The 13,844-nt window shown below is 51.7% G+C and overlaps 1 protein-coding gene across 4 annotated transcripts in view; it reads left to right on the top strand.

Moving 5' to 3' along the window:
• The window catches only part of RETSAT (retinol saturase), a 29,734-nt gene that overhangs the window by 9,169 nt on the left and 6,721 nt on the right, over window positions 1–13,844 (top strand). For 3 of the 4 annotated variants that reach the window (XM_039527492.1, XM_039527490.1, XM_039527491.1), the window contains exons 3-7: window positions 3,752–3,993; window positions 4,511–4,712; window positions 8,968–9,165; window positions 10,645–10,764; window positions 13,207–13,345. In XM_039527492.1, coding sequence (XP_039383426.1) covers window positions 3,752–3,993; window positions 4,511–4,712; window positions 8,968–9,165; window positions 10,645–10,764; window positions 13,207–13,345 — 901 coding nt within the window. The remainder of the gene's footprint in view (window positions 1–3,751; window positions 3,994–4,510; window positions 4,713–8,967; window positions 9,166–10,644; window positions 10,765–13,206; window positions 13,346–13,844) is intronic. The other variant, XM_039527493.1, reaches the window with a different exon arrangement.

Genomic DNA, 13,844 nt, shown 5'->3' with positions numbered 1-13,844 from the left:
TTCCCCGCTGTTAGCTAGAAAATCGACTGACTGTGATTCAGATACTGACTTGTTTTCATGGGAGCAAACAGAATTGTGAGAAACGCAGGAAGTGCCAGAAATAATACCCAGCAGGGAATGTCTGTACTTGTCTTAGTCACACTAATGTTGGTGCTACACCTTTTTAATTCCTGGATTAAAAACATAGTTAATTGTTATTAAGGTTGAGAGTACATATAAGTCACTTAGAGGTAAAAAAACAGTAGAGATTTTGCATTTCTCTCCAAAGCTAGCATGTCAAACCCAGGGAATTCACAGGTAAGGTTAAACTTCAAAGAAATCCAGACATATTAAGGTAAGAAATGCACAGCTAAGTCACTCAAACAACCTTAACTCTGTCTTGCAGTGACGCTATGCAATAACCATACAATTGTAGATTCAGTTTCCAAGGCCAGAAGGGACCACTGTGATCATCTAGTCTGACTTCTTATATTGCGCAGGCCAGAGAATTTCCCCAAAACAATTCCAGTTTGGACTATTTTTAGAAAAATGTCCAATCTTGATTTTAAAATAGCCAGTGATGGAGAATCCAGCCCAGGCCTTAATTAGGGTTCCCAACTTTCTAAACCCACAAAACCAAACACCCCTGTCCTGCCCCTTCCTCAAGGCCCCACACTTTCCCTGAGGCCCCGGCACCCCCACTCACTCTATCCCCCCTCCCTCTGTCGCTCACTCACTCATGTTCACCAGGCTGGGTCAGGGGATTGGGGTGGTGTATTGGGGGGGGGGAAGAGGGCTTTGGCTGTGGGCTCTGGGGTGGGGCTCGGGATGAGGGGTTTGGGTGCAGGAGCGGCCTCTGGGCTGGGGAGTAGGGCTGAGGGGTTCGGAGTGTGGGAGCGGCTCTGGGCTGAGGCAGGGGCTACAGGCTCTGGGCTGGGAATGTGGGCTCTGAGGTGGGGTCAGAAATGAGGGGTTCAGGATGCAGGAGAGGGATCTAGGCTTGTGCAGGAGATTGGGTGTGGGGGTGAGGGCTCTGGGGAGGGGCCAGGGATGAGGGGTTTGGTATGTAGGAGCGGACTCTGAACTGGGGCTGGGGGTTGGGGTGCAGAGAGGGTGCAGGTTCCAGGAGGGAGTTTGGGTGTGGGACAGAGGGGCTCGGGGAGTGGGACAGGAAGGAGCTCAGGGCTGGGACAGAGATTGGGGTGTGGGCTCTGGGAGTAAGTATGGGCAGTGGTGAGCTGCAGCCGGTTCGCACCAGTTCGCGGGAACCGGTTGTTAAATTTAGAAGCCCTTTTAGAACCGGTTGTCCCGCGTCGGACAACTGGTTCTAAAAGGGCATTTAAATTTAACAAGCACTCTCTGCTGCGGCCCCAGCTTACCTCAGCTCTGCCTCCACCTCCTCCCATGAATGCTCCGCCCTGCTTCCCCTCCCCCCTGCTTCCCGCGAATCAGCTGTTCGCGCGGGAAGCCTGGGAGGACTGAGAAGCAAGCAGGCTTCCCGCTCAGGAACAGGAAGACGACGCTGAGGTAGGGGTAGAGGGAACGAGAAGGGCTGTGCTTCCCTCCCCGGCCCTGTGTCCCCGGCCGCGTCCCTCCCCGGCCCCGCGTCCCCGGCCGCGTCCGGCCCCGGCCCTCCCCAGCCGCCCGGCTCCGGCCGCGGCCCTCCCCGGCCCTGGCCGCCCAGCTCCGGCTGCACAACTCCTGCCCCGGCCCCGCATCCCCGGGCTCCCGGCTCCAGCCGCGGCCGGACTGTAGTGCCGCCAGCCACGTCCAGGCAGCGCGGTAAGGGGGCAGGGAGGGGGTGTTGGAGAGAGGGCAGGGGAGTTCGGGGGTGGGGGGGTGGATAGGGGTTGGGGTGGTCAGAGGGCAGGGAACAGGGGGATTGAATAGGGGTAAGGGTCCTGGTGGGGCAGTCAGAAAGGATCAGGGGTTGGATGGGGCAGTGGGAGGGAGGCAGGCAGGCAGGGGCAAGGATTCCAGGGACTGTCAGGGGACAGAGAGAAGGGGTGGTTGGATGGGGCAGGGGTCCTGGGGGGCCATCAGGAATGAGAGGAGGGGTTGGATGGGGTGGCAGGGGGCAGTCAGGGTACAGGGAAGGGGGTGGATGGGGCAGGGGTCCCTGGGGTGGGGAGGCATCAAGGAGCGGGGGTTGGATGGGGCAGGAGTCCCGGGGGGGGGGGCATGATTCCTCCTGTGGTGAGGAGGGAACCGGTTGTTATGATTTTGGCAGCTCATCACTGAGTATGGGTGCGGGAGGGGGCTCAGGGCTGGGGGTTGGGGCATGGGAGGGGTGAAGGGTGCGGGCTCTGGGAGGGAATCATAGAATATCAGAGTTGGAAGGGATCTCAGGTGGTCATCTAGTCCAACCTCCTGCTCAAAGCAAGACCAGTCCCCAGACAGAAGGAGTTTGGGTGCGGGAGGAGGCTCAGGGCTGGGGGTTGGGGCGTGGGAGGGGGTGAGGGGTGCTGGCTCTGCGAGGGGGATCAGGCCTGGGGCAGAGGGTTGGGGAGGGGTGCAGGCTCCAGGCCGTACTCATCTCATCCCTGCAAGCGGTGACATGTCTCTCTGGCTCCTAGGCGGAGGCACGGGCTGGCGGCTCCGCGTGCTACCTCCACCCGCAGGCACCACTCCTGCAGCTCCCATTGGCTGCAGTTCCTGGCAATTGGGAGCTGCAGAGCCAGGGCTCAGGGAGGGGCAAGGGCAGTGCATGGAGCCCCCTTGGACATCCCTTGATCTAAGAGCTGAGGGACATGTCGCCGCTTGTGGGGAACTGTGCAGAGCCAGGTAGGGAGCCTACCAGCCCTGCACCAACTGGATTCTTAACAGCCCAGTCAGCAGTGCTGACCAGAGCCACCAGGGTCCCTTTTCAACCGGGCGTTCCGGTCAAAAACCAGATGCCTGGCAACCCTACCCTTAATCAGGTTGTGTTCCTAGATTCAATTCAGCTGACACTTATTTTTTTTTAAAGACACATTAGACTTACGATTTTAACAGAGACCTCAGCAATGTGAAAGCAGAATAATTTTCCAAAGGTACGGGCTCTGATGTTGTCAGGTGTGTTGATTTATTGAGATACATGAGTATGAGGTCACCCTTCAGGTTCTGTGTGAGAGTGAGTGGGATGAAGGTGGGGTATATGCTGCTTTTAAGTAGGTGTTAGAGGTGGAAGTGGAGTGTTTATCAACAGAGTCGTAGGAGGTGTGGGGCAAGAAAAACTGGAAATCTTACCCGTACCTTCTTATTTTCATGCTTTTGAGAATTTGACTGGGTGGAGTGTGTCCTGTTGCAGCCTTCCATGTCACAAATGTATTTATTAAAAAGCCCCTCTAGCCTTTTGCATGTGGAGTAGAACCTCAGAGTTACGAACACCAGAGTTATGAACTGACTGGTGAACCACACACCTTATTAGGAACCAGAAGTACACAATCAGGCAGCAGGGACCAAAAACATAAAAAAGCAAATACAGTAGAGTAGTGTGTTAAATGGAAACTATTAAAAACTAAAAGGGAAAATTTAAAAAAAAGATTTTTCTTTTGCACAGTAAAGTTTCAAAGCTGTATTCAGTCAATGTTCAGTTGTAAACTTTTGAAAGAACAACCGTGATGTTTTGTGCAGAGTCACGAACATTTCAGAGTTCTGAACAACCTCCATTCTCAAGGTGTTCATAACTCTGAGGTTCTGCTGTATCCAGCATGTCACATAGCCACATCCCATTGCAGTCTAATCTCTGAGCCGCGGCTTTCTTGTGTAACCATTTGCTGTTGCCTTCCAGGTATTCATTACATAGGGCAGATAGGAGAGAGGTCCCTCATGCGTTTCCTTGTGGACCAGCTCACGGAAGGGCAGCTGCAGTGGTCCAAGATGCCATCTGTCTTTGATGCAGTAGTTCTGGGGGAGCCTGGAAACGGCAAAACGTATCGCCTGTACAGCGGGAAGAAGGAGTATGTCGAAGGGCTAAAGAAACAGTTTCCAGATGAAGCCGTGGCTATTGAGAAATTTGTGAGACTTGCACAGGTAACAGTGGCTTTGTCTTTACGACATTAACTCCTCCTCTCTGAGTCTCAATGGGCATCCAGCTAGAACACCACCCTGCACTTCAAACACAGGGCTACATGATTGTCCTGCTCTTCCCACTGGCATGCCGTGGTTTAGCAAGGATTGAATTTTTGGGTGTAAGACGATGACTGTCCTCAAGCTGGTACGGCCACCAGGGCTGCCTAAGGGCAAGCATGTCCAGTCGGAGGAAATGACCTCTGGGCCAAGGTGTTATCAGAGATCCCTGGGGTGTCCTGTATGTCAGAGCTGCTGGGTAACTGAGCAGCACTCCTGGCCTCTTAGTACTTTATCAGGTGACTGGCAACAGGCAGCTTGTGGGCACTCTGGGAGCACTGTGTGATCAATGTCTCTCTCCATGACGCCAAGTTCTCTGGCCCTTTGCCTTGCGATGGCAAAACTTCACTGAGCTTCTCCTCCAGCTCAGTCCCCGAAGCCATCTGTGTTTCTTCACAGCCGTTGCATTTTTCCCTTTCAGAGAGTTGCCCGAGGAAGAATGCACATGGCTATTGTGAAAATGGTACCTGTGCCCCTGGTCAAGTTCCTGAGCCGCACCGGCCTGCTGGCATGGTTCTCCCCGTTCTTGAAGATGACATCCCGAAGCTTGACAGATGTGGTCAGTGAACTCACCACAAACGAAGAGCTCAGAGCGGTATTTAGCTATATCTTTCCCACTTATGGTAGGTGACTTGTTTTTAGCAGACAGATCAGTTTTCTGGTATAAACCCTCTTCTCCGAAAATATCCTGCATGGACTGCCCTGTGGTGCATGGGAAACCTGGATCTTGTCCATTCCTTGTCCCCTTTCGCAGAAGTCCATGTTTTAGCTCTGGGGTGCTGGTCAGAGTCCAGTTCAGACCTTTACTTTCTGCAGCCCTGAGTTTTCCTTGCAGTTTCCATCAGGCACAATTTTCTTCACATCCTGTTCTGAATGCCTGTTTTTGCTTTGAGCTGCTAACCCCCGAGATGGCTGCATTTAGGTGAGTGGAACAGTTAGCTTGTATGGGGAGCTAGTAGTGAGCTTTATATTTAGGTTGCCTAACACTTTCCAGAATAAAAGACTCTTGTAAGCTCTCTTAAAGAAGTTCTGACATCTCCATTGTCTATAGCAGGCCCCTGAAATTCAGCAGGGAAAGCCCTCAGGTGAGAGAAGTGCCTTTTCTTTGTCTGGTGCAATTCCATGCAGGTTAAACTTCTGAATGCCACCATTTCCCTTCTGTCACATGTGCTCCCAAGGTAAAGTGGGCAGCCTGTCAAAATAATCAAACGTGAGCATACAGAGTTGGGCTCCTGCTCTCCCCCACACTGCACTGGGAATGTCTGGAAGCTATCACAGCAGCTGGGACAGGGCGAGGGGAGACCCTGGCTTGGTTTCCCCTTCAACCACACACATGGAACTTGTCTTCAGTGTCCCATCCTGCCTCTAGGTGCCTCACATGGGGCAGGAACTTACCCCCAACACCAGGGGAGGGGATGCCAGATTCCCCACAACCACTCCCCAGCTCCAGCTTTTGGCCCCATCAGACCATCCTCTTGTCTGGAATAACAGCTTTCTCCAGCTGTCAGTGAAGGTAGCTGAGTGGAAGCCATCCATGCTGCAGGGTTAAAGGTTCAGGGTTCAGACTCTCCTGATGATTCAGGGGTTGTCATAGTTGTACATACCAGAATTTGTATTTACTCTTTTTCCCCCCTGCTCTAAAGAAACCTAGGAAATCAAAATCTCCATCAAAATGATGTTGTTTAGTTTGCAAAGTCAAGCACTCAAAAACGCTAAAATTGAGGTTGCTGTGCAACCTTTATTCTGATCCTCATGTGTACAATCATAAGCACCAACTCCATGGGTGCTCTGAGGCTGGAGCACCCACAGGTAAAAATTGGTGGGTGTGGAGCACCTACCGGCAGCTCCCCACCCCACCCCCCCTGCCCCAGCTCACCTCCACCTCCTCCCGAGGGTGTCGCCGCGTCCTGCTTCTCCCCCCTCACTCCCTGCGCTTGGGCCACGAAACAGCTGTTTTGCGTGGCAAGCCTGGGAGGGAGATGGGAGGAGGAGGAACACAGCACGCTTGGGGAAGAGGTGGGGCCGGGATGGGGATTTGGGGAGGGATCCAATGGGGCAGGGAGGGGGCGGAATTGGGGCAGGGCCGGGAGGGCACGAGTACCCACTGGCGCCAACAAAAGTTGGCCCTTGTGCGTACAATAGATGAGACAGTCTTTAATTACATGATTAAATACTATGTTTTTCCCCCAGGATCCCTGCCTCATTCAGTGAGCAGGATAGACACACAAGGGAGCAGAATTAAGGTGGGATGGGCAACTGTAATTCTGGCATTTCCTAACACTGTAGGGCTTGACTTTGCAACCTAAACAATGCTCTTGTTTAAGGTTAGTACCAATGTGGACACAAGAACAAATGGATATAAACTGGACACTAGGAAGTTTAGACTTGAAATTGGACAAAGGTTTCTAACCATTAGAGGAGTGAAGTTCTGGAACAGCCTTCCAAGGGGAGTAGTGAGGGCAAAAGACATATCTGGCTTTAAGACTAAGCTTGATAAATTTATGGAGGGGATGGTATGATGGGATTGCCAAAATTAGGCTATTAATTTGGCAACTGATCTTTGATTATCAGCAGGTAAGTATGCCCAGTGGTCTGTGATGGGATGTTAGATGGGGTGGGATCTGAGTTACTACAGAGAATTCTCTCCCGGGTGCTGGCTGGTGAGTCTTGCCCACATGCTCAGGGTTTAACTGATCGCCATATTTGGGGTCGGGAAGGAATTTTCCTCCAGGGCAGATTGGCAGAGGGCCTGGAGGTTTTTCGCCTTCCTCTGCAGCATGGGGCACGGGTCACTTGCTGGAGGATTCTCTGCAGCTTGAGGTCTTCAAACTGAGGATTTCAATAAGTCAGACATAGGTTAGGGGTTTGTTATAGAGGTGGATGGGTGAGATTTTGTGGCCTGCGTTGTGCAGGAGGTCAGACTAGATGATCATAATGGTCCCTTCTGACCTTAAAGTCTATGAGTCTTTGAGTGTAGCATTTTAAAACATGTTTTATACCAGAGAGTTTGTAATAAGTTTTTCAGATCTACCAAGCACACGGGATTTCCAGATGAAAGGTGCTATATACACACACGTCAGAGTGCATTATCAACTACTAAAAAGTCACGTTCATTTCCAACTCCATTCAACAACAGAATCAGGACCCTATTGCGTGGGAAAAGATCAATGGAGACTAAAAACCATGTGAAACCCTATTTTTAAAGAAAAGGCAAAGACTGAGCATGTTAGGTTCCACTCCACCTCCAGCAGGGGTTGGAGAAGAGACAATGACAGCAATATACAAGTTAATGGTCGGGGTGACTCCCATACCCATGCTGGCATTTGCTGGGCTGGGTCAGACAAAAAATGTGCTAGCATGCAAATTTCCAGATGACTGCAGAATTAAAATCAGGAGAGAGCCAACTGTCAGTTCGAGTTGTGCAAGTTCCTATCCCCAGCTGCCGGCAAAATCGGTGCTCTCCAGGCATGAGTCAGGACGACCCAGCCTGACAGAAAGAGAAGCAGACCCAGCTGCCATCTGTGCACATAGATTTCTACTACCAGAGGAGCTGTGGAAATTATTAAAACTTCCGGCTCAGTATGCAAATCTGCTCTCAGACACTGGCATCCTTTAGTCAGGGATTTACAGATTTTAAAAAAATGAAAAAAACTAACAGCATTGTGATCGTCTTGTCTGATCACCTGCATATCACAGACCATAGAATTTCACCCAGTTAACTCCTGTCTTGAGCCCCATAACTCAACTACATAAGAATATCTGCCAGAAAAGCTTCCAGTCTTGATCTGAAGACTTAGAGGTGGAGAAGCCAGCATTTCCCTAGGAAATCTGTTCCACTGACTAATCACCCTCACTGTTAAAAATGTGTGTCTTCTCTCTCATTTGAATTTGTCTGGCTTTAAGTTCCAGACAAAGTTAGTCCTAGGACTCTCTCTCTCATTTCTCCAGATTTTTCTATAAAGGTTTAATTGTGTATTAGTTATAACTAGTAAAGGACAGTGTTGCCAAGTCTTGCACTGTTATCCGGAATCTTGTGATATCTGGTGGCGGTCTTAAAGCCCCAGCTCCTGGAGTCAGGTTATTAGGTAACTTAAAACATCTTAAGCCTAGCTTTCACTTAACAAAAATTGTGGGCCCCCAGTTGGGGAGAAAAACTTGAAAACATGAACCGTCTTATGGTGGCTGTGCTCTGGCTGATCAAACTGCTTGCTTTCTGATGGAGGCTATTCCTTTGTCTGGCCCTCTGTTCTCTGGAGTGCCGCAGTTCTTGACCCTCTGCTCTTCTCTGCCTAACTTTTTGACCTATTATCTCTACTCTTAGCAAGTTTACTCTGCTGGTATTAATGGGCCACACCTTTCACCCCGTCTTCCATCCCTGTCCACTCTCTGTGTGCCTCTTGGTTTGTTTCCGCTTCCTTCAGCTGTCACCAAAGCAGAATACCCCCCTTAGGAAAAAGGCACATCTTCCCCTGAGAACTGCATACCCTTTCTGAGTCTGCACCTTCCATTGGCTTCCACTGCCTGTAACCTCAGCATAATCTTTAACCCAAGACTTTCCTCCTCCTCCACCAGGGTGCATCTGAGATTGGGTCAGAGGAGATGTAGATAGAGTTGGTGTCATCTCCAAATTAGTGTGATGGTCTCCCTTAGCCTTAAAACCATAGCAGGAAAAGAGCTGTTAGAGTCATTTGTTCATTGCAGCATTGCGCCTTGCGCTGGGTTCTCCTTGCGCATGGTCTGGTTTCAACAGCGCCAACGATGGGAGACTGTTCCACAGCTTAGTACAGCTCTCTAGTCGGTTAGGCTGCCAGAGGGAGAAACGCAGCAATGAAAGAGTTCTGCGTGGGAACAATCCCTCTTCTTTGCTCTGTCTTCCAGGAGTGCTTCCAGCCAGCACCAGCTTCTCCCTACATGCCATTCTTGTGGATCACTATATGGAAGGGGCCTGGTATCCCCGAGGCGGCCCCAGTGAAATCGCCTTCCACACCATCCCGGTGATCAAGCAGGCTGGCGGGGCTGTTCTAACCAAGGCGCCGGTGCAGAGCATTTTGCTGAATGCAGACGGCAAAGCCTGTGGTGAGTGAGGCTGGGTCAAGCCTCTCCCTTTGAGCTCACGTCAGCCCATATATCAAAGAGGGACAAGGTACACTCTGCACAGATCCCAAACTGCTGAGCGTACAGAGCGTGTGTGTTTGGGGGGGGGGGGGGACACGCACACGTGAAGAGGAGCCTGCCCTGCAGAGGAGCCAATGAGTACTAGAAGGGCTGACCAGCTCCTGGAGATGGGCCAGCACATTGCAGGCAGAGCAGAGAGACTGGGGCTTTGTTCTGTTTTCAGTGCAGACGGCCAGCTGGCCACCATCTCTCCCCTCCCCTGGCACTGCCCCCTGCCTACTTCCAAGGAGCTCTGAGCCCAGCTGCGTGTAAGCTGGGCCCATGCAGGTCTCCAAGCCATCTAGGTGCTGATATGGCCCCATCGCCATGGTTTCTGAGCACCTCGCCAGTATTTAAAAATACAAATCTCAGACCCTGCGCGGGACTCTGTATTGAATGAATATGTTCAATATTCATAGCAAAGGCATTGAACTGCATATGAGAGAGATGTCGCCTAATGCACTGCTAGCTGGCACTTAGCTCTTGTGGTGATGAGGATGGTATAGAGAGCAGAGCACTGGGGCAGGGTGTTCACAGCAACCTGCATGGCTAAGCAAGTGAGCAGCACCCTGTCGGACGGAGAGTGGAATCTCGGTTACTCTGAGATGGGAATCTGGAGCCTGCTAGATCCTGTCTGCACCCCAGCACAGGCACAAAAGGAGTTGGGGGCCCCATGGAGATGCGGCTGGGCCCTGAGCTCATTTTTACCAGAAGGATGGGAGGGCAAAGCTGGAATGGCGACGGGTGTGAGGAGAAGGAGGGAGAAGTCACCAATAGACACACCTCACCCACAACGGCTCTCGATCTGAACAGTTTCCACGCTGCCAACCCCCTACCCCATTCCTTGTGACAAGTACCCCCTCCCCACTGCCTGGTCCTGGCACCTCCCCTGACAACTCCAGCCAAGGCCCTTTTCTGACAACCATCCACACAACCCAATTCCCCTCCTAGATGCCAGCTTCTCTTGTCTCCCGTCAGTGGCAAGGAAGCCAAGGTCAGCCCTGTTTTCAGAGATGCAAAACCCTCCCATTAATCTCTGAGCCTCAGTGGCCTAAGGGTTTTCTATAGCATCCACCACAGCAGTACTTTGGCATCTAGAGAATGGATCTAATACTTCCCAACCTGTGAACGCCATGGAAATGCTAGGAGTGCCATTGAAAAGCCTATAAACGCTCTTCCCAGTTATTTATGTTTTTTCCCCCACGTCCAAATGCTCCTGTGATAAGCTTCTGCCCCACACTCGATCCAGCCTCCTTCCTGCACCTGACCTGATCACACACTGTTTGTGTCTGTCACTCCAGCCCCATGAGAATAAAGGGCTCCTGCCCTGGGCTAGTGCAGAGGAAAGTGGCTCAGGGGTGGGTTATTAATTTTTTTTTTAATCTCCCCTTTTCCTTTCAGGTGTTAGCGTACAGAAAGGCCAAGATCTCGTGAACGTCTTTGCTCCTATTGTGATTTCTGACGCTGGAATATTTAACACCTATGAGCGGCTATTGCCAGCAGAGATAAGAACTTTACCTGGTAAAACACCATAAGCTTTACCGCAACACCGCTCCACTTAACAACAGGCAGCTTCTGAGATCTAACGTACTAAAAATCCTTGTTCTACTACTCTCCTCCCAAATCAGTTCCCCGCTAATACTGGACCAGAGTTTACACATGGTATTAGAGGAGGGTTGCTTGATAGCAAATCCTATAGTTAAGGATGCAAAATTGTTTCCATTACAAATGATTTTGTGAGGGGTGCGGGGAGTTTGAAGTTGTTTCTGTTTTGCAGAGTTCAAAATCACCCATTTTCCTTTTTTTCCAATTGTTTTCATCACATTTTTATCAAAACCAATTATAGAATTATTGTATCTTTGATCAACAACTGCATTTTTTTTACACTAAAGAACAAGGTTGTCAGTATGTGAAAAACTTTGAAAATGACTTCAACACATTTTGATAAAAACACTGATTTTAAAAGCATGACCCACAATTTTGCCAAGTCTTTTGGTTTTGGGGGGAAACAAGGTTATTTTTCTATTGACAAAACTTCTGTGCAAAAAATTTGAACTAGATCTTCTGGTACTTGAAGTTTTGAGGAGATTTAAGTACATGGAAAATTTCAAGGGTCTAATGCAGGGTTTCTCCAACAGGGGTCGCCGCTTGTGTACAGAAAGCCCCTGGCGGGCTGGGCTGGTGTGTTTACCTGTCCCGTCCGCAGGTCCGGTGCGGCTCTGTAGCAGGGTGGATTCCTGCTCCGGCCCTGAAGGGGTTAAAACAGCCCTGGGAAGGGGCCGAGGCAGGAGAAAACTGCTTTGAAGCTGGGCTGAATGGGAAATGGCTGCAGCTGGGCCCCACCCCAATCAGGCCCAGCTGGCCCCGATAAGAGGCCAGAAGCCAAGACAGTCTTTCTGCCTTCAGAGAGAGAAGGGCCTGGCTGTAGGGAGCTTGAGACTGGATACCTGAGTGAAGCAGGGCTGGGGAAAGGCAGAGGAGCTGGGGAGCTCCACCCTGCGGCCTAGCAAAGGGCTAACAGGTACTGGGGGTTGCAGAGGGCAGCCCAGGGGTAGGCCAAGGCAGCAGGTCCAAACCCTCCTTGCCTGTGATGAGTTGGCTGATACTGCAGTATGCCCCAGAGCGTGGGGCTAGATGATGACTGGCAGTAGCCATACACTGAGGCAAGGTGGGGATAGAGGGTGGGGGTTCCCTGAGAAGGGGAAGCCCTGAGAGAAAAGGGGTTACTGCCAGGGGGCAGCACCCCCATGTAAAAGGTCACCGGGTCCAGGGAGGGACACGGGGGCCAGAAGACGGGCAGATCACCGGCCTGCAGAGGGCGCTCCAGTGCTGGAACAGAGCTAATTCCCAGAGTCACCAGCAGGAGGCACTGCAGGGGTGAGTCCGGCCCATCTTCTGGCCCCCATGTCCCTCCCTGGACCCGGTGACCTTTTACATGGGGGTGCTGCCCCCTGGCAGTAACCCCTTTTCTCTCAGGGCTTCCCCTTCTCAGAGAACCCTCACCCTCTATCCCCACCTTGCCTCAGTGTATGGCTACTGCCAGTCATCATCTAGCCCCACGTCCTGGGGCAGACTGCAGTATCAGCCAACTCATCACAGGCAAGGAGGGTTTGGACCTGCTGCCTTGGCCTACCCCTGGGCTGCCCTCTGCAACCCCCAGTACCTGTTAGCCCTTCGCTAGGCCGCAGGCTGGAGCTCCCCAGCTCCTCTGCCTTTCCCCAGCCCTGCTTCACTCAGGTATCCAGTCTCAAGCTCCCTACAGCCAGGCCCTTCTCTCTCTGAAGGCAGAAAGAGACTGTCTTGGCTTCTGGCTTCTAGCCTCTTATAGGGGCCAGCTGGGCCTGATTGGGGTGTGGCCCAGCTGCAGCCATTTCCCATTCAGTCCAGCTTAAAGGCTGTTTTCTCCTGCCTCGGCCCCTTCCCAGGGCTGTTTTAACCCCTTCAGGGCCGGAGCAGGGATCCACCCTGCTACAGGCTCCCAATGGCCCGTGCTGCTTCCAGCAGCTCCCAAGGGACTTACTGGCTGCCACTTCCAGCAGCCCCCATTGGCCTGCAGTGGCGAACTGCAGCCAGTGGGAGCCGCGATTGGCTGGACCTGCGGACGGGGCAGGTAAACACACCAGCCCAGCCTGCCAGGGGCTTTCCCTACACAAGCGGCGACCCCTGTTTGAGAAACCCTGGTCTAATGGGAGCCAAATATTAATCAAAATTTCAAATTAGGGTCTCTGTTACTGTCCTGTAACTCAAATATTTGGACCAGATTCTTCAAACTTGACAGAAACCTTCTTCTTTGTCTCTGAGGCCAATCCCATTTGAAAAGCCAAAGTTATGGAGGAAGAGGGGAGGGTTTAAGCTGGGTGTGGAAACTGGGCTCAGTCTTCACTAGGAAGAAGCTACCACTTCTCCATGATGCAGCCATGGGGGATGGGAGGTTAATCTTCTGTTTGCTCCCCCCGTGTGCAGATATTCAGGCTCAGCTTCGCATGGTGGATCATGGCATATCAGGGTTCAGTGTCTTCATAGGACTCAACGGCTCAACGGAAGAACTGGGACTGGAAGGCACAAACTACTTCATCTACCCGCATCAGAACCTGGATGAAGCGTAAGGAGAAGCTTTGCTTCTGCAGCTCAGCATGCCCCTTCCCCAATTTACTTTATATTTGACTAGCAGGATGGTGCCTATGCATGCCCTGGCTACTGCCACAATACTGTAACCCACCTACATGTTCTGCTGGAGCAAGCGACCAAGTCCACCTAGTCCCCAGCCGTAAAATTGTCCCTCTCAACATCAGGGTGAAGCGTGATGGACAGAATTCAGAGCAAACTGTTGGGTTCTTGCCCAGGAGTCTGTCTCCAGTTCAGAAGACATGAATCTCTTCAGAGGGGCCCAGTAGAGATTCCAATAATGTCCAAGTTAGAGAAGTGCCCAGGTCCCCTGATTTATCACCTGGCTAAGTTCAGATGTGGGATGACTTGCAGGGAGAGGATAGCAACACCCCTCCAGGGAAGGTTACAGCAAGATGAGTGTCACACACATTGGAAGGTGGAGACGTTTGCCTCATGCCGGTGGAAAGGACCACGCTGGTCACCTAGTCTGACCT

The sequence above is a fragment of the Mauremys reevesii genome, linkage group 2, assembly GCF_016161935.1.
Source record: "Mauremys reevesii isolate NIE-2019 linkage group 2, ASM1616193v1, whole genome shotgun sequence".
Lineage (NCBI taxonomy): Eukaryota > Metazoa > Chordata > Testudines > Geoemydidae > Mauremys > Mauremys reevesii.
This window is presented reverse-complemented; position numbering and strand designations above follow the sequence as displayed.